This window comes from Hydractinia symbiolongicarpus, chromosome 11, assembly GCF_029227915.1.
Source record: "Hydractinia symbiolongicarpus strain clone_291-10 chromosome 11, HSymV2.1, whole genome shotgun sequence".
NCBI lineage: Eukaryota > Metazoa > Cnidaria > Hydrozoa > Anthoathecata > Hydractiniidae > Hydractinia > Hydractinia symbiolongicarpus.
Window position 1 is genome coordinate 20,748,730 of NC_079885.1, and position 17,536 is coordinate 20,766,265.

Sequence of the window (17,536 nt, forward strand, 5' to 3'; positions counted from 1 at the left end):
TGTTCTTTTTTAATTTTGCATTTCAGCTCAAACATCACAATGAAGAATTGGATAATTTAAATAGAGAAATAACCAGTTTACAAGAAAAACATGGCGATAAGGTTTGAATTTATCATGTCATTGTCCTGTGTAGACTGAAAGTGGGTTGCACTTATAAGCTCAATATCTAGGTTAACTTGTAATGTATAGGTTGCAGATGTAAAGTTCAAATATCTAGGGTAAGCTACAGATGTATAAACATTTTATGTCTAGGAGAACGAACTCCAATTGAAAATCAGTTCATTGGAAGTTACCATAGCCGAACTGGAGGAAAACAATAAGAAGTTGCGGGATCGTGTGAGTTGTTTTTACATAGTAGTGTGAAGCCTCGGTTATATTAATTATGCAATCTTGGTAAAAATGCAGTCCGGAACACTGTCAGATTTTCAATGAAAAGTTTAAATATGTGATATCAAAATCAGTTGATCTAATTGTAGAAGATTGAGCTTTCGGCTGATACATGGTAGTACGCGCAAATTATATGAACTATAGAATAACTATCTTGTGAATCAATTTTTAAACCCAAAATAATACACTTCGTTGCAATACGTTGTATCTTTGATGTGTGTGTGTGTGTTTATGTTTTGTTAACATAAACTCAATTACTTTCCAACAGGGTATTATTTATTTTTTTGTTAACTGTCTGCAATGTCATCACTTTTGGTTGTAATTTTTCTGTTACTAGGCGACAATTGCAGATGAGAAAAATGCAGAACTGTTGAGTTTGAAAAACGAAGAGGCTGATGGAAAGCAAACAGCCATGTTTAAGGTGAGTCTCGATGTGGAATGGATGAAAAAAAAATCTCTCTTGTATGGTACTCGCACTGTAACTCCATCCCCGTAAGTAAAAAAACAAAACATTAACTTTTCCTCTAGTGTAAACATACCCTTCAATTGGCATTTTGGTATTTTAAACATTGATAATATTACACATTTAGTCAAAAAAAATTGGGAAAAATTATTTCGGCCCTTTTTTGTAAGATTTGGTTCTGACATACGTTAGTCGAAATTTGATCATCGATTTTGCCCCGAGTGTAGTTACCTCCAAGCATTTCGTAGTTAATGTACTTCGACTAGATGCTTATAAATATTTTTTGTTTGTGTTTAGTATGAAGATTTGAGGGAGACGTTTGAAGAACACAAGATGCAGAGTGAAAGCGAAATTCAAAATCTCAATGACAAGGTAGAATTTGTTATTGTTAATACTGTGTAAAAAGGGTTGTGTCCCAAAGTAAAAAAGCAAGTTTTTATGATACATGAGCCCGGTTACTTTGGTTATTTTTGTTAATCGATTGACCAATTTGTTGCTTAATTCGATTTTTCTGAAGGTGAATCATGTTTTATACAACATCAATTTGTATGGGTGTCCACTCCGTTCGGAAGGTCGTGTTATAAGTAATTCCCAAAACCAGGACATTCGCAATTTCGTTAATATATATCAAGAAATTGTTACGAATTTTAAGGTTAGGTCCATCCAAACTGTTTTGATTTTTTCAAAATATTTGCAAGGATTGATTTGATGTTCTAAAATTTTCATTTATATTTATAATTTGTCCTATCGTTATTCTTGTATCATTGTTGGGGTAATCCGAATTATATAGAATATCAGTAACAGCTGAAAAAAATGTTAGGTAGAAATCAGATTTGAGAGTTGATGTTAAATACAGTCGTGTGTGAAGGGTGTACCCCATTTTCGTGTAGGAGAAAATTGATAACATTACCAGTCGTGTATTATTATATTTAGGTGAACACGTTAAAAAATGAGCTTCACTCGTCTACTTTGAAAGTTTCGCAGTTAGATGGAAATCTTAGGTTAACTGCAGAGAAGCTGAAAAACACAGAAAATCAGGTAACGGCTTCGCTTTTGTTGTGTGGTGTCTTCATAATATACTTGTGATTATAATTTTAGAAATGTCATCTGATCTTTCTATCTTTCTTAATGTTTTTTCTCATCTTTTTATTTTTTTGTGTTTAGTTGTTTGAAGCGGAAAGATCTGCGGTTTCAAGTGACTCAACCATAGAAGAACTTCGAACAAAAGTAAACATTATTTTAATAGCATCCATCTTTAGAAGGGAATTTTTTTAAAAAAAATGTTCAATCGGTGTACTTCACATAAATAAACTTTATAATTGTCTTGTTGTAATCACTTTGAAAACTTCATTGTTTCATGACTACTCAAGTCTGAGAGGCAGAGATGGTGTAGTGGAAGCGCATTCGGCTTGTACTTATAAGATTTAAGGTTCCAGTCCCACTCCGGCGCAAGCCCATTTGGTGCCATATACTGACCGCCAATCAGCTTTTGTGCAATGCTATGCTATACGTATCTCTAGCGGTAATGTAACATGGTTACAGTCTGATGGAAGTAAGAGGCAGCCGTTAAAACTTCCCCTTACTTAAGTCTACGGTTTTTTAATTATCACGAATAAGAAGGGTACAGTTTATTATCTACTCATTTTAAATCAGGTGAAAGAACAAGATGAAATCATCACCAAGAAGGTTTGCGTTATAGATGAGTTGGAGAAGTCTTGCTGTGATTATTCAGTGCAAGTAAGCATGTGTTTGTTTATGCTGCATTAATGTAGAATTAGCTGAGTAGATTGCAGTGGGTTTGACGTGACAGAAAGTTAGGGAATGTTTGTGAAATTTTAAATCCAAGACACCGAAGAAAATAGTTCGATTTAACGAATGTTCGAGCTAAACGAAGCTACCGTTAAGTCGAATTTAGTCTAAAATTGATAGTTCGAGTTATAGCAATTTTAATAATAGGTGGACACCTGTTACCTGGAAAAGATGCAACGTTGGTGTTGGAAATGTCTCTAAAGTTCCTTGTAAATTGAATTTTTCGTGACAGACAACATTATCCATATTACATCAGGAGTTATTAAAATATTAAAATTTAACATTTATTTAGTCTTTGATGTCATTTTGTGTCGAGTTAACTTATGGGTCAAATTAACGAATGTTCGAATTATTTGAGGTTTGAATTAACCGGAGTTTTTTATAAGAAAGTGTTAATGAAAGTCAAAGGGCCCGATTAAATGGTTTGTGACAACGAAAGTTTGAGTTATCCGGTGTTCGTGTTATCGGAAGCTAACTGGAGGAATTTTCAAGTTGTTTATCACGTGTTAGATGGATTCGAACGTCTATTGACTGAGTGTTTTTTTCTATTATTTCACGTTCTCTGTTTTTTAACGTTTTTATTTCAACTCTTAGATCAAAACGCATGCCGAGAACGCAACCATATTGAAAAACGAGCTAACGTCAACCGCAGAATCACTCGACGACGCAAAATTACGAAATACGAGATGTGAAGAGATTATACGAGAAATGAGAGATAAGCTTTCGTCGAAATTACGAGATTACGACAATCAAAACGAAGTGTTATCGCGATTGCAAGTGGAGCATAAAACGTTACAAGAAACTCATTTGCGTGTCTGCGAAGATTTATCTTCGTTTGAGGCGTTGAATAGAAATTATACTGAAGAACTGAACGCTTTACGTGGTGAATTGGATCAAAGACAGATGGAATATGAGGATGCTGAAAATGAAAAACAAGACCTCGCACGCAAACTTGATTTAGTTAATGAAGAGAAAACTAAAGCACATGAGAAGGTATTCTCACGTAATTCTCAGTCGTTGTTTCCCGGCTGCCGGTGGAATGAACAGCAAGCGTAATAATTGAAGATACTACAGTCCGTCAGGATTGTTGATGTTGTACACGTAAATTTGGTGTATAGTTTATATCCTTTTTTTTCTTTTTTAGATTGTTCAACTGGATAAAAAGTTTTCGTCTTTAAAAACATCGCTGGAGCGAGACAACTTCTCACTAATAGAAGAGGTAAAGGATTTGAAAAGCATTTTTGTCCCCTGCAATCCACCAATGAGATCGTGGGAAAACCCACCAATGAGATCGTCGCATGAAAACATGAAGAAATAACAGCTGAGTTGATTTTTTTTTAGAATTCAGTGTTGAAGCAAAACTTAAATGAGAAATCCAAACTTGTATCGATGTTGGAACAAAAAAGTCAAGCGAAATCTGAGGAGGTAATTCCTAAAAATCCTTTGTATTTCTGCATTTTTTAATGGAGCAAAATGCCATCTCTAAATATGGAGGAAAATATTCTGAAAATGAAATCAAAAGTTCAATTTTTTTACAATTTGGTAACCTACATTGTATATATAAACTTCCATCTGTTTATGCCTTGTTCCTACATCTATGTTTTTTTTAAGTGACGTTCTAATTACCTTTTTGCTGGTAATTCTTTGCCTGGATTTCTTCTCTGAGAGAAGAAATTCAGGTTAAAAGGGTAGTCACGCCATGTGACAAATGAACTTTTGACGAGGGAAGTGACAATCGGAAATCAGTATTTGCAATTTTTGCTACAATGTATATTGTCTGTCTGCCTGCCTGCCTGCCTGCCTGCCTGCCTGCCTGTCTGTCTGCCTACCTATCATGCTGTCGGGCTATCTGCCTATCATGCTGTCTGGCTGTCTGGCTGTTTTTGCTTGTTTCATATTGCATAGAAAAGTTTTGTTTTAGAACAAACTTCTTGAAGATAAAATGTTTTGTCTAAATGATGACATAAAACGCAAAATGAACGAATTAGAAGAAGTAAAAGAGGAGGTATCTGCTTTCCTTTCTTTAAAGCTTTCCTTTACCAACAAGTGCTATGTGCAGGTTGGATGAATACTTAATAAGGCATCGATTGCCTCTCCAGACCACGTGGTCGTCACTAAGTAATCCTCCGGTGACCATATATGACAAAATTGATTTTCATATTGTTGTATTTCTTCTCGTTTTTAGTTTTACAATGCAGAGCAAACTGTAAATGAGTTGCATCTACAACTTCAGCATGTGTTGGAGGATAAGAAGAGGTTGATGCAGGAGGTAACATCTCACAATTGAAATGCTTGTGTTTCAAAACGTCGCAAGACTTTTTACAACGAAACAATTTAATGATTCGTGTTGATTGCCCTTCAAGAATTACTGAGAAATAACTTTTTATCAGTCTATTTCCTATCGCATACCTTTTCTTCTTTTATGAAAAATCGGTTACAAGAGTTGTGTTTCTCTTTTAGACGTCGCAGCAGTTAGGCGAGATTAATCAACTTCGCTCTAATTTCACTGAGAAGAGACAACAATACAAAGATACAGCGCAACAGGTAAATTATAGTGGAGGAGGGTGGTGTCAGGCGGGTTATTATGCAAAAGTTCCGCATATTGGGATATGATAGTGGAGGAGAGTGTTGTTAGGGGCGGGTATGATGTGTGCTATGGGGATAGGTGGTACATGTTAGTAAATTTTGGCTACGAGAAAAGTAAAGTAATATTTTTTCTTATGTTGCAGACGCAAAAATCTTCTATATTAAAACACAATACAATACATCTAATTTTAGCTGGCTCATTATCAAGAAAAAGTTTCGCTTACTGAGCGAAATCTGTCAGCTACACAAGACCAACTTAGTTCGAAAATAGCCGAGGTATATTTAAATCTGACTCACTTCCCAATTGTCTGGAATTCTCCAGTTTTTGTAATTATTTTCTTTTTACTTCTGTTTGAAGACAAGGTTAAAATTAGAAGTTTTGGCTGTCACGTTGTTGTGGCAAGCTGACTGGCAAATGCACTAACTTCATGAAGAGCATATTTTTCCAAACCGCAAGCGAGAGTAGAGAGTAATGCCTCTGATTCTTTAATATTTTCGTTTTCTTCTGTTTTTTTTTAGAACGTGAGATTAGAAAAAGTAGTCCGGAAAACTCAATCAGATTACAAACGGTTGAGTGACGACAGGAAAAATAAAGAGTTACAGGTGAATTTTCTAAGCATTTCTGTGACGCTCGCGAAAAAGTCAAAAAAGTTATGTTAGCGGAATATTGACAAAGATTACGGCTGTTGTGCAGGACAATGGCACAGGATAGGATTTTGTCCTGCATGACAAAACCTGTGTTTTATCAGCAAAGTGTAACTTAGTAATTGGTTATGGACCTATAGGCTCTTTTAAAATAGCGTGTGTGATTTGTAAAAATATGTAAAGATAACATGAAAGTTGTTGCAAGGTATATACTAGGAAATGTTTTACATTTCAGATTGCACAATGCAACCAACTTTTAGAAGAAACACGTGCTGATGTTGAAAGTTCCAAACAGAAATGTCAAACGTTGATGGAGGAGGTGAGTCCTATAATTCAAAGTGGTATCTTCAATCACATAAGTCATATCATATATCAAATTTTACAAATTAGGATTTTTTTCATAAACTGTCGTAAATATTTCTTAAATATCATCAAATGTAGTTTTGTTGTAAAGCTCACAATGAAATATTAGTAGTAGCGATACATTGCTTTGAAAACAACGTGGTTGATAAGTTTCACTGCCCAGATGCTGTCTTGGGCATGTATGCATTTTTCTATATCAGGTTCTATATTTGGATGTAAAATCTCTGCCCATAAATTTTTTAATCAACTTTCGATTAGCCTAACTTTGCAGAAAGTGCAAAAGTTGTTTTGTTAGTTTACCAGGTTGAACGATTATACTAGAACATGACATTCGTTTATTATATAAGAATGCAGCTTTTATTAAGTGGGGTTTTAACGTAGCAAATTCGTCAGCGAAAATTATCTGAGCATGCCCAGTTTTGTTTGTTTTGATTTTGTTTCGCTGTAAAGTAAAAAAAAAATTATTACTGGAAAAATTCGAACTGTTTTGTTTTCAATACCAAAAAGAGTGATTACATTCAGTATTTTAAATTCGCCACATGGTTTTTGGGTTCTCACGGAATCAATCAAAAAGATGTCTCGCAGTTAATTTCCCGTCGCTTCGTGGAAATTTCTTTGAGGAAAGAAATGATAATTTCATTTTTGCCTGTATCCAAGTTACATACGGCCCTTTTGTACTCCTGCGAAGTTGTGACATTGACATGTTTGTGCTTTGTTCACAACAGTTCAGGTGGTCTAAGGGAGTATATTATTTTTTCATTGTTTACAGTAGTGTTGTCGGTCTCAGCGAAAAAGTGGATTCTTAATTAACAAAACAATGCTGGATATCCATACTTGTTAGGCTAGTCTACAATAAGTTGATTTTGCCATGAAATGTCATAAAAAACATAAAATAAATAAAAAGTAGATTAATTTACGAAAAAAAGCTTAGGCTACCTCCGTGTACGTGTCTTATTATTTGCGATACTACTGTAACTTTTTTCACATTTAGAACAAGTAGATTTTTTTTCTACATTTAGAACAAGGCTCAATCAGCTGCGTTGACAACATACGAAAGCCAGTTAGATGAATCACACAATCAGACCGAACAGTTGTCAATACAAATTGAAAGTCAACAGAACGCGATGAAACAAACTGAGTCAGCACTCTTTGAGTTACAAGGAAACTTTGATAAAATTCAACAACAGGTGTGCTATTTTGTTTCTTTCTTTTTTGTTACAATGCTACGCAAAGCGAATTCGAGCACGTAGAGGGTCAGATGTTAAGTCCTAGTAAACTGGATTTCCACTTCGAAATAACGGAAAACATGATTGCTTGGTAAGTTCATATCATAAATTAAAGTTGAAATCATTTTTCGCAACACAAATGATTTAAAAAAATGAGCAATTACTTGTACTGAAGTGGAATTCCATCGTTAACTAATGTTTGGATTAAGTCAAGGAAAACAATATTTTAAAAGATGGAAGAGTTCTTTGAACTAGCGAGAGCTCGCGTCAGCAGTGGATATGTACTACTGTTTGTGAAGGGGATGTTAAGATTCTGCTTAGCAGAAAACATGCAATGTAAATACTGTATTTGATTTTAAACACCAAGTTAGCAACCGTAACGCAATGTTTCGTCTACCTCAAACGTATCATTAGTAGTAGTAACTTTAAGAATAAATTTCGCGTGTGATGAATTACCCATCGCGAATTTTGATCAGATTTTGCGAACATTAGTGCGTTTAACTTTTAAGTTTTCCATATCTATTCTCCTCTATTTTATTTATTTTAGTTTTCTGACCAAAGTGAAGAGTTGGCTAATGAGAAAACAAAGTTATCACTCATGATGAAAAGAGAACAAGAATTATCAACAAAGGTAGAATGATTGAAGATATTATATCAGTTCTTCTGTTCAGCGTTCATGTTTTTTTTTTGACGGCGACATTTTGGGAAATCTTCACTTTGCCTGATGGTGGGTGAAGGATCTTCTGAAACGTCGCCTATTAAACTATCTGGTTCAAGAATTGATAAATCATTAGAGCATAAAGGCAACATTAAATATTTTTTGTGGACAATATTATGACTTGATCCATTTTTAAGCTTTAATCGTATAGAAGCCATTTTCTTTTCTTTTTTTCTTGTTTGAAATTCTTTTTCTTTCAGCAAAGAGAAGGAGAAAGCAACAACAATCGACTTCACTTCGAGTTGGAGAATGCAATGCAGAAAAATAAATCGTGTTTAGAACAGGTTAAGTTAGTTATTGTTATGTTTGTTGTTGTTAAAAATAAACGTCACTTTTGGGAGACGCTCCTTTGACATGTTGTGAAAACATTTTGCGAGAATAAAAAATCTTAAAATCTATGTTGCTATTTGACCATTTTTAATCGTCTTATCCTGTTTTTGTTCATAAATTTTGACGTGGACTCAAATTTTTTTTGGTTCAGTGTGAGACGAAACTGTCATAGTGGATGGGTAGAGAAATAAGCAAGGTAAAATCCTCCGATTTCCCCAATTTATTTATTTTATTATATAATATTTACTTTATCAGATTGCATCAAAAGACGGCGAATTAAGAGTACTAAAAGCTGATTTGCATTCACAGCAAAAGAAGTGCAGCCACCAAGAAAAACAAGTAAGGTTTTTTTATTTCCGTTCTGTTTGTGATTTTTAAATAATGTAGTTTATTCACGGGAGTATTCTCGTTTATTCGCAGGAGTAGTCTCGTTTTTTTACGGTCGTAATCTCGTTTATTCACGGAAATAATCTCGTTTATTTACGGGAGTATTCTCGTTTATTCGCGGGAGTAGTCTCGATTTTTTTACGGGAGTAATTTCTTTTATTTACAAGACTAATCTCGTTTATTCACAAGACTAATCTCGTTTATTCACGGGAGTAATCTCGTGTATTCAAATTTTATTAAGAAGTATTCTATTTTTTATTTTTAGATTAATAGAAGTAACGACCAAATAAGTCGCCTACAAAAAGAAGTCAAAGAATTGAAAACATCTTCTGAAAAAACTCTTGAATCGGTAAAATTCTTTTCTGCAATAAAACGGTTACATAACGTGTTTCAGATCAAGCTCTCTTTAACGTTATGAGAAAACCATATTCAAAAACTACCGAATTTAAAGGATTCATCAGCATGGTATCGTGTAATAACACACGAAGTCAAGAAGAAGACGTCTTATTTGAACATGGTTTAATGCTGACATCTGAGTTAGTCACCGCAGTCGCTGGTGTGATTTTATTTTTTTTTTGCCATCGATCATCGTTCATATGTGTTTTTCTCTAGCTCACTGGACACGAATATGAATCAGAAAAGTTACGTAACGAGCTGCTCAGCGCTCAAAGCAACCAGAAAGAATATTACGAGCAATTGGCACAGAAATCTAAAGAACTTGCAACAGTGAAAAGCGAACTGCAAACCGCAAGACAGAATCAATTTCAAATCGAACAACAGGTGAAAAAAAGCCCTCATAGTTACTCGAAATGCCTTAAACGCCCTGTGCCATTTAAACACCCATTATTCCCCCTTGAAATATTGAAAAACTTAATAAAGTCTCAAGGAAACGTCCCCGTCTTCAGTCAAAAGGGGCGTTTATTAAAATTATTCTTATTCAACCAATTTACAGGGAATAAAGATAATAATTGAAGTCTTTCTACTATATTTGGGATAAGTAAAATTGTCTGACTTTTGTTAGATGGAGACTGGCTGATTTCTAATGAAAATATGTGTAATGCTTAAAATAATTATTTGTATTTCTTAGCTTTTTAAAAAACGCCCTGTCTTCAAACACGCCCACTCATGACGTTCAGTTCTATTATTAAACGACGTTTCCTTGTGTCGTATTTACACCTTGCAAATTTTGTATTTAGTATTCAATAATTGACAGTAAGAGCAAAAAATTGAAATCAGAACTAAAGAAATCTTTAGAGCGAAACAAATCATCCGCAACAGAGGTTTGTGACATTTTCATTATTTCTTAGACCAGAATCCTATTTATATCTTGCCTGGAATATGAATGTTAAATTTTACAGCACAGTCTAGTTTCGTTGTGACATTAAGACTTTAGGAAAATCTCTGTAACGCTGATAGATCGGTAAAAAGATACAGAAAATGAGAAAAAGCACAAAATCTAGAGCCATAACTGGTTTTGTAAAACTTCCAGGTTAAAATAAAATTAAAATCAACCAAGTTTTCGGGTTGTGATAGAGTTAAACTTTATGCCCGGGATAGACTATATATTATATTTATATCTTAGATGGCCAACCTAACAAGAGAAGTCGGCGAACTTAAGTCGCAATTGCAACATAGTTTTGAGCAGCAGAGACAACAAAATGACGAGTTGACTAAACGAGACGAAAAAATTATAACGTTAAAAGTTGATGTCGCAGCTGTTGAAGAAAGGTTGAAGTTGAAAGAGGAAGAGGTAAAATTAAACAGTGTTTCGTAAGAATTATTTGAAAAGGTTCGTAATACCTGGGGGACTCAATTTTTAATGATAATTTCAAAGATGTTTTTACAGTGGTCTCGCAATGACATTGATGACTATAGCATTGACTGTATCCGCAATTATACTACATTTTGAGCCCACCAAGAACTATCGGCATAAATTCTAGTAAAAAAAATTCGAAAAACGTTATACTCAGATATTCGCTTTTTCTAACAGGTGGATCGATTAAAGAACGAGAGTTTGCGGTTGAATCAACAACATCACAAAACATTGGAGCAGGTATCGCATTTTTTAGCTCTTATTTTAATGATTTTCTAAAGATATTGTGGTGGGATAATTTTTTTGTTTTTTTTTAACTTCGCCGATCACTTTATACAGAGTCTGCCTCTTATCCCGCTACGGGGAAATAGTGTTGATGTTGTGTTGTTTGGCCCTGACATATACCGCCTGTGACTAAGAAAAAAGACCTCCAACCAACACTAAAGACTGGGAGGGGAAGGGAAAGGGGGTTAGAGTTCGAACAGGTTTTGCGCGAGTCATTTTGTTTCCTGCACAACATGAAGTTGGCCTACTTTTTTCGTTTCTCGTGGCCGTTATGCAGGTAGGAAAATACCAGATTGCGTTTTTAGTTAAGAAAAGGTAGTCAACATGAAATTAGTGTGAATATTCCAAAATAATGTCAACCGTGCTCATTCCCAGGCTTTTCTAATCTTATCGTGTTTCAGCTACACGAAACGAAACAAGAACTTGAATCAGTGAAAATAAATGGCGATAGATTAACAAGAGAAAGTGAAATGGTGGTGGAGAACATGAACACGTGGGTGAAGGAGCAGAGGTAAGAACTGCAAAGCTTATTTTTTGTAAGTTTTAATAATGGCAGTACTGGTTAAGAATTAGAAAGTTGTTTGTTTGTTTGTTGTTGTTTTTTTTGTTTGTTTGTTCAACATTAAGAAATAGTAATGGTATTAGTCCTAGGCTTTAACATTCTAATTTTACTAAAAATTAATTTAAGATTAAAGTAGTATTAATTGGTTTTTAAAAAACACAACATAAAATATTCATCACTGTCTATGATTGGTTACAGACACGAAATTGATCGCCTCTCTGCAGAATATATATAAAATTGAACGATTATTCATTGAACTAGTAAGAACATCGTTTTGTTTGCTTCTTTAGACATGGAAATGACAGGATAGCTTCAAAAATGAGGTAATACGCTTTTTATTTTTTAATTTGTATTTTGATCGCATGCCGTGCTTACTAAGTCGTGTTGTTGTTTGTTTTAGCAAGCAGAATGAAAGAATCAACCAATTAGAATCCTCCAATAGGTAACTCAAATACGAGAGATTGTTTACAGAGATTGTTTTTGTTGTTGATTGTTTGTGTGTTTGTGTGTGTGTTTGTTTGTTTGTTTGTTTATTTGTTTGTTTGTTTGTTTTTTGCTGTTTGTTGTTGTTGTTGTTGTTGCTTTTGCTATTGTTGTTGTTGTTGTTGGACTTGTTGTTGTTGTTGTTACTTTTGTTTGTTTGTTGGTGCTGTTACGTTATACAAATTCATTGCATGTTCTCCATATTTAGACAACTAAAAGGCGAAAATGATCGACTAAGACAGGACACTGAAAAATTCAAACACAGTTTAGGTACTATTTTTTGTATTTAAATACGCTTTTAGAAATTATGACAAAGTTATATATTTGTCAAAATGGCAACAAAAACACACTGGTTCTGATGTCATATGTTGAATTTCACTAGAAAAAAAATGTAATAATGTTTTATCTTACCATCCCAAATCGACTTAGAGCGGCTAAATTTGGAATTAAACACGAAGGTGTTCAAGCCGAATTAGTTTTGCATAGTTTATTTACTTCTTCGTTATTTTTAGACGGTAAAAAATCAGAACTTGAACGACTCAAGGTGAGTTGTTGTCCTTCCCATGTACTAGTGACTTACATTGAAGCGAAACAAAAGAACGAGACGTGTTTAATTATGCTCTTAATACACCTATCGATGCATGTTCAACAGTGAAAAAACAAGATTTAGAATCTTATGCAAACAGCCTTTTTTCGTCTCGGCTTCTTTTTTTTTCGTCGGCGGTTGCGCAAACACGGTTCTTGCTTGAAACAATTGTACCGTCAGTACCGTCAAAACTTTATGTGACTTCTTCTAATTTTTCACCTCAGAAACAAACTTCTCACTCCGCACACAATCAAGCCGTGACGCAACAACTTAAAACTCGCGTAAAAGAATTAGAGTAAGTTGAACTTTTAAGTGTTCGAACGTTTTTTTAGTTTGTCGACCATGTTTTCTTGCTGTATGTCAGCCATGTTCTTTTGCTGCATGTCAGCCATGTTCTCTTGTTGTACGCCAGCCTTTGTTTTTTTGCTTGATGTCAGCCAAGTTTTCTTGTTGTATGTCAGCCATGTTTTCTTGCTGCATGTCAGCCAAGTTTTCTTGTTGTATGTCAGCCATGTTTTCTTGCTGCATGTCAGTCATGTTTTCTTGTTGTATGTCAGCCATGTTTTCTTGTTGTATGTCAGCCATGTTTTCTTGCTGTATGTCAGCCATGTTTTCTTGTTGTATGTCAGCCATGTTTTCTTGTTGTATGTCAGCCATGTTTTCTTGCTGTATGTCAGCCATGTTTTTCTGTATGTCAGTCATGTTTTCTTTGTAGAGACGCCGTAGATAAGGAGAAACGAGAAAAAGAAAACAATGTGAACGAACTTCGTGACAGGTTAAAAACTAACGTGGAAACAATTCAACAACTGCACAAACAGGTACGTAAGCCTTTTGTTATGATCGACCAACATGGTTTATTTACACATAACTTTACTCCCACAAAATAATACTGCGCTGCATACTGCACTATTTCAGTTTTCACGTCACATTTTTGTTGTGATTTCAGCTTAGTGAGTTAAACAAAGAAAACATACGACAGCGAGCTCTATTGGACCGTCAAAGTTTAAGCAGGAAGGTAACCAGTTCACTGAATTTGTTTGCTCACAGGATTCGCTTTAATTTTTATCCAACTTTAATAAACACTTAGCATTATTAAAAGCCTGGATTTGCAGAGAGAAGTGTTAAAGTCTTCTCGCGAGTAACTGTTTCTCGACATTTACTAAAGCTAAATTTACACTAAAAACCTAGCTCTCTGCAGCACAGGACCTCAACGCATGACCTTTGCGTTTTTGTTCACAAGAAATCTTAAAATGTGAAGTTAACTTATGGCTTAGATTTATAACCTAATGTGTTTGTTTTGTGCAGTGTGTATTTTACTTATTGTTCATTTCGTTATATTCAAGTTCAGGTTGCCACAGTTTTTTTCTTATTTTGTGTTTCTGTGTAGAGTTTACACGCGCAATTGAAATCGAAAGAAAACGATATTGAACTGTTACGTGAAGATTTGAACAAAAGTTTACAAGAAAGAAATTTAGCGGTATGGTGTTACATTTGATTGGCTAGTTTGGGAAATTCAAATGAATTGATTGGTTCACGATTCGTTACAATAAAAATTTGTGTTGCGAGATACAGCCATTTTCCACAGAGTAAATATAGGGATATAAGAAATAAATTTGTCAAGTATAAAATGTATAAAAAATATTTGTACCAAGCCTGGGCTCAAAAATAGTTCATACGCTGACTAAGTTCAAATTTATCTATATTATTGGAAGTGACTAATGATAAAATGATGAGTTTGTTTCTTTGTCTTTTCGCATTATATTATAACATTTTTGCATGCTTATTTGGCACAGGTGGAAGTCAAACCGAGAAGGATGCCTCCGCTGGCTAAACCAGATAATGTGAGTCAAAGTCCAAGCTATTGTTTATTCATTACTTTGTTCAAATTTTCGGCTAGTGGAAATCCTGTTCAAATTGTCGATTTTTCTCTTCAACCAAAACATAGACAAATTTCCGTACTTAACGTAGGATTTAAATATAAATTTGTTAAATACAGTTATCTCCTGACAACTCGAACCTCCAAGGGATCGATGAAAATAATTCGACTTATCGAATGTTCGAGTGAAACGAAGCTCGTATTTAGTCTAAAATGAGGTTATAGTTCATTGGGATATTAAAATCTAAACACATTAGATTTATCTATCTTTTTCGAGTAAAAAGTTCGAGTTCTCCGAAGAAATTAGCTTCAGGGGATAAGGGGGACGAGAAATGGGTCGAGATAACGAATGTTCGACTTATCCGAGGTGTGAATTAAATTAGAGGTTTTTATAAGAAAATTTTAACGAAAGTACAAGGGACCGAGAAGAATGACTCGGGATAATGAAAGTTGGAGTTATTCGATGCGTGAGTCACTGTACTAAATTTACGGTGGCATAAATACAGTTCGTTGGCGACTAATGTTGCTATAGTAGCCCAAGAGCTTGGTTATCAAATTTGTAATTAAGAAAATTACAAATTAAATTGGATGCAAATTAGATTTTGATGATGGCATTATGGAGTTTAATATTTCCCAATTAGCACTGTTATTATTCCATAATTAGCCGTGTGAAATTGATATATTACCCAGGATACCTTTCGTATGTTTTTTATTTGTTTGTTTGTTTGACAAATAGATATCTGCGTTATTGAACCAAGAATTGGAAAGAGCAGGAGCGTCTTCTGAAGATGCATTAGATAAATCGTACTGGATTAATCGAGTTGGGGAGGTTAGTGTTCCAAACCAGTTAATTGTAAGGTTTGGGTTGTTTCGGCTACCGTTTATTTGTTTGAGTTCCGGCTGCCGGTAAATATTTGCAATGTTTTTGTCTCTCTTAGCTTTCTGTTCAACTACAACAGAGCAGTGATTATTGGACGAGGAAATTAAACGCCTTCACGTACGAAAATACATAAAAGTGACCGTTATTTGTGCACCTAGGGTGTTTGTCATATTCCATCTTATTACGCTCGCAGTATTGTCACAGCTGACGAAGAAGATAACTTCCAAAAAGACATTTTTATACATGTATTTTAGTATATGTATTTTTTAAGGTTTTATCCGGCTTTATTTGTAATGTATTTCTTCTTAAAAAGCTTTAAATACCCATCGTTAAATATTTTTGCATACGTAAGATAATTATGTAGCTATTTTTATGATAATTGTGCTTTTAAATTATTGAAAAGAAATTTCTATTTTATTTGTATATAGATATGTCTACTTAGTTTCATCCCGTGCAAAAATAAAAAGTACGGAATGGGCGAAAGGAAGATTTCTTCTGCTTGTTTTTATGAAAAAAGAGAATTGACAACGAAGTTTTCCTTAACCCTTTTTTTATCCCATTCAAAAATCCATGGAAAGCCTTAATCCACCAGGAATTTGATCACGTGCTTTGTAAAACAGGGCGATGTTAAATGTCAACAAATATGGATGGCAACTTCTTAAAGTGTAATACACATAGGAAAGTGAAAGTCTTGGTTTTCAATAAAGAAAGCTGTTTTATAATCTCATTTCCTAGTTATTTGGATTAATGAGAAATATGAAGTTTCGATTCCGTCAACTGGTAAATCTGTCTAATCGAGTTTGGATTAATGAGAAATTGGTTGTGATTCCACTCTCGTTGGATTAAGGCTTTCCTTTCTAAAAAGTCACACTCAACAAAGAAATAATTTCAGCGAGTGTGACCACGCCATGTAAAGTTTTTAGATAATATTTAATTTATATCCAGCGCTGAATTTTTAAACGCAATAATATATATGAATTTGTTTTAAAACTTGTTTTTCTTCATCTTTTCACATAAGTATGCTGTGTGATAGCCAGGATCTCCCCTAGCTACACTTCTTCAAGCCTTTGTGAAGAGGTATAGCGAGGGAGAGGTTTCCTGGCTAGCTGTGCAAGTACATTTACCTCGAAAATATAAAATACAGAATATTGATGTCTTAAGAGCAACAGACGTAACATTACTTGCTCTAGGGGTATAAGAAAAAAAGATTTAGAGACAGAAAAACCAGTGTGCCCACTGCTGAAAACGCCCTACTGGGAGAGCAATTAAACCGGGTAAGCTTTTTTTCCCAGCGAGAATGTGTCTTGATCGTCTTCACAGGGGGAAACAGGAACAGTATAAAAAATAATTTGTTTTACTTTCTGTTGTTAATTTCTTACTATTTCTAATTTAATCGTCACTGTCAACGTTTGTTCCAGCTAATTAATCATTTCAAAGTAACGCAAAAGAAAATGTGTTGTGTTTTTAGAATTTTTTGTTTCAATTTGCGAACAAAACAAAGCCTGAGAATCCGGCTGAGGCGAGATTGCTTGGTCAGTAATAAACGTGCTGCTTCTAAGTTTATCCTCCACAAAATATCTTTTGTTGACAAAATTTTGAAGATTTAGTTTTAAAAAATAACAATCTTTCTTTCATAAAACATAAAATTTACTAGCCGTTATTTCAAAAACGATACCCGTACGTTTGTTTTTATAATCAACGTAAATTTAGGGGCCACAGGCCTTAGGCTGCCGAGGTAAGAGGTCCTTTCTGACTTTTATTTGCTCTGCTCAATTGGCCGACAAGATACTTGTGAACCCTACCTTGATTATATGAGACGTAATTGTCAGTATTTTTAGGCTACCGAGACTCCTGGAAAACAGGTTGCATTTATTTTCGACCCCAGAGCTCTTTAGATAAACCTATCTTAAAAACAGCTCTGGGGACGAGAATGGGTTGCATTGTGACCCTGAGTTACGAGTATTTAAATGTAGACTACTAGATTCTTTAGAGAAAACTACTGCAATGGGACTTGTTTTTGTTTATTCATCCTGAATTTCTTTCCCGGTCCCTCCGTTTAGGAGTCAGGCGCAAAGTTCATTCTTCGAACCTTGGGGCTTTACATATCAATCACTTGCCTCTTTGTTCTTTTTTCAGA

At 34.5% G+C, this 17,536-nt stretch overlaps 1 protein-coding gene across 1 annotated transcript in view; it reads left to right on the plus strand.

The window, feature by feature from the left end:
* LOC130613925 (227 kDa spindle- and centromere-associated protein-like) overlaps nucleotides 1-15,826 on the plus strand; it is a 42,767-nt gene extending 26,941 nt beyond the window's left edge. Inside the window, exons 29-65 of the mRNA XM_057435287.1 lie at nucleotides 27-101; nucleotides 253-336; nucleotides 725-808; nucleotides 1,148-1,222; nucleotides 1,784-1,888; nucleotides 2,015-2,077; nucleotides 2,504-2,587; nucleotides 3,254-3,652; nucleotides 3,804-3,878; nucleotides 4,001-4,084; nucleotides 4,581-4,664; nucleotides 4,845-4,928; nucleotides 5,120-5,203; nucleotides 5,438-5,521; nucleotides 5,765-5,848; nucleotides 6,126-6,209; nucleotides 7,273-7,440; nucleotides 8,027-8,110; nucleotides 8,398-8,481; nucleotides 8,783-8,866; nucleotides 9,180-9,263; nucleotides 9,527-9,694; nucleotides 10,111-10,194; nucleotides 10,497-10,664; nucleotides 10,905-10,967; nucleotides 11,414-11,523; nucleotides 11,865-11,897; nucleotides 11,975-12,016; nucleotides 12,266-12,327; nucleotides 12,570-12,601; nucleotides 12,868-12,938; nucleotides 13,359-13,461; nucleotides 13,590-13,658; nucleotides 14,031-14,120; nucleotides 14,437-14,484; nucleotides 15,256-15,348; nucleotides 15,458-15,826. Of these exons, the coding sequence (XP_057291270.1) occupies nucleotides 27-101; nucleotides 253-336; nucleotides 725-808; nucleotides 1,148-1,222; nucleotides 1,784-1,888; nucleotides 2,015-2,077; nucleotides 2,504-2,587; nucleotides 3,254-3,652; nucleotides 3,804-3,878; nucleotides 4,001-4,084; nucleotides 4,581-4,664; nucleotides 4,845-4,928; nucleotides 5,120-5,203; nucleotides 5,438-5,521; nucleotides 5,765-5,848; nucleotides 6,126-6,209; nucleotides 7,273-7,440; nucleotides 8,027-8,110; nucleotides 8,398-8,481; nucleotides 8,783-8,866; nucleotides 9,180-9,263; nucleotides 9,527-9,694; nucleotides 10,111-10,194; nucleotides 10,497-10,664; nucleotides 10,905-10,967; nucleotides 11,414-11,523; nucleotides 11,865-11,897; nucleotides 11,975-12,016; nucleotides 12,266-12,327; nucleotides 12,570-12,601; nucleotides 12,868-12,938; nucleotides 13,359-13,461; nucleotides 13,590-13,658; nucleotides 14,031-14,120; nucleotides 14,437-14,484; nucleotides 15,256-15,348; nucleotides 15,458-15,532 (3,447 nt within the window). The 3' untranslated portion in view covers nucleotides 15,533-15,826. The remainder of the gene's footprint in view (nucleotides 1-26; nucleotides 102-252; nucleotides 337-724; nucleotides 809-1,147; nucleotides 1,223-1,783; nucleotides 1,889-2,014; nucleotides 2,078-2,503; nucleotides 2,588-3,253; nucleotides 3,653-3,803; nucleotides 3,879-4,000; nucleotides 4,085-4,580; nucleotides 4,665-4,844; nucleotides 4,929-5,119; nucleotides 5,204-5,437; nucleotides 5,522-5,764; nucleotides 5,849-6,125; nucleotides 6,210-7,272; nucleotides 7,441-8,026; nucleotides 8,111-8,397; nucleotides 8,482-8,782; nucleotides 8,867-9,179; nucleotides 9,264-9,526; nucleotides 9,695-10,110; nucleotides 10,195-10,496; nucleotides 10,665-10,904; nucleotides 10,968-11,413; nucleotides 11,524-11,864; nucleotides 11,898-11,974; nucleotides 12,017-12,265; nucleotides 12,328-12,569; nucleotides 12,602-12,867; nucleotides 12,939-13,358; nucleotides 13,462-13,589; nucleotides 13,659-14,030; nucleotides 14,121-14,436; nucleotides 14,485-15,255; nucleotides 15,349-15,457) is intronic.
* The last annotated feature ends 1,710 nt before the right edge of the window (nucleotides 15,827-17,536 follow it).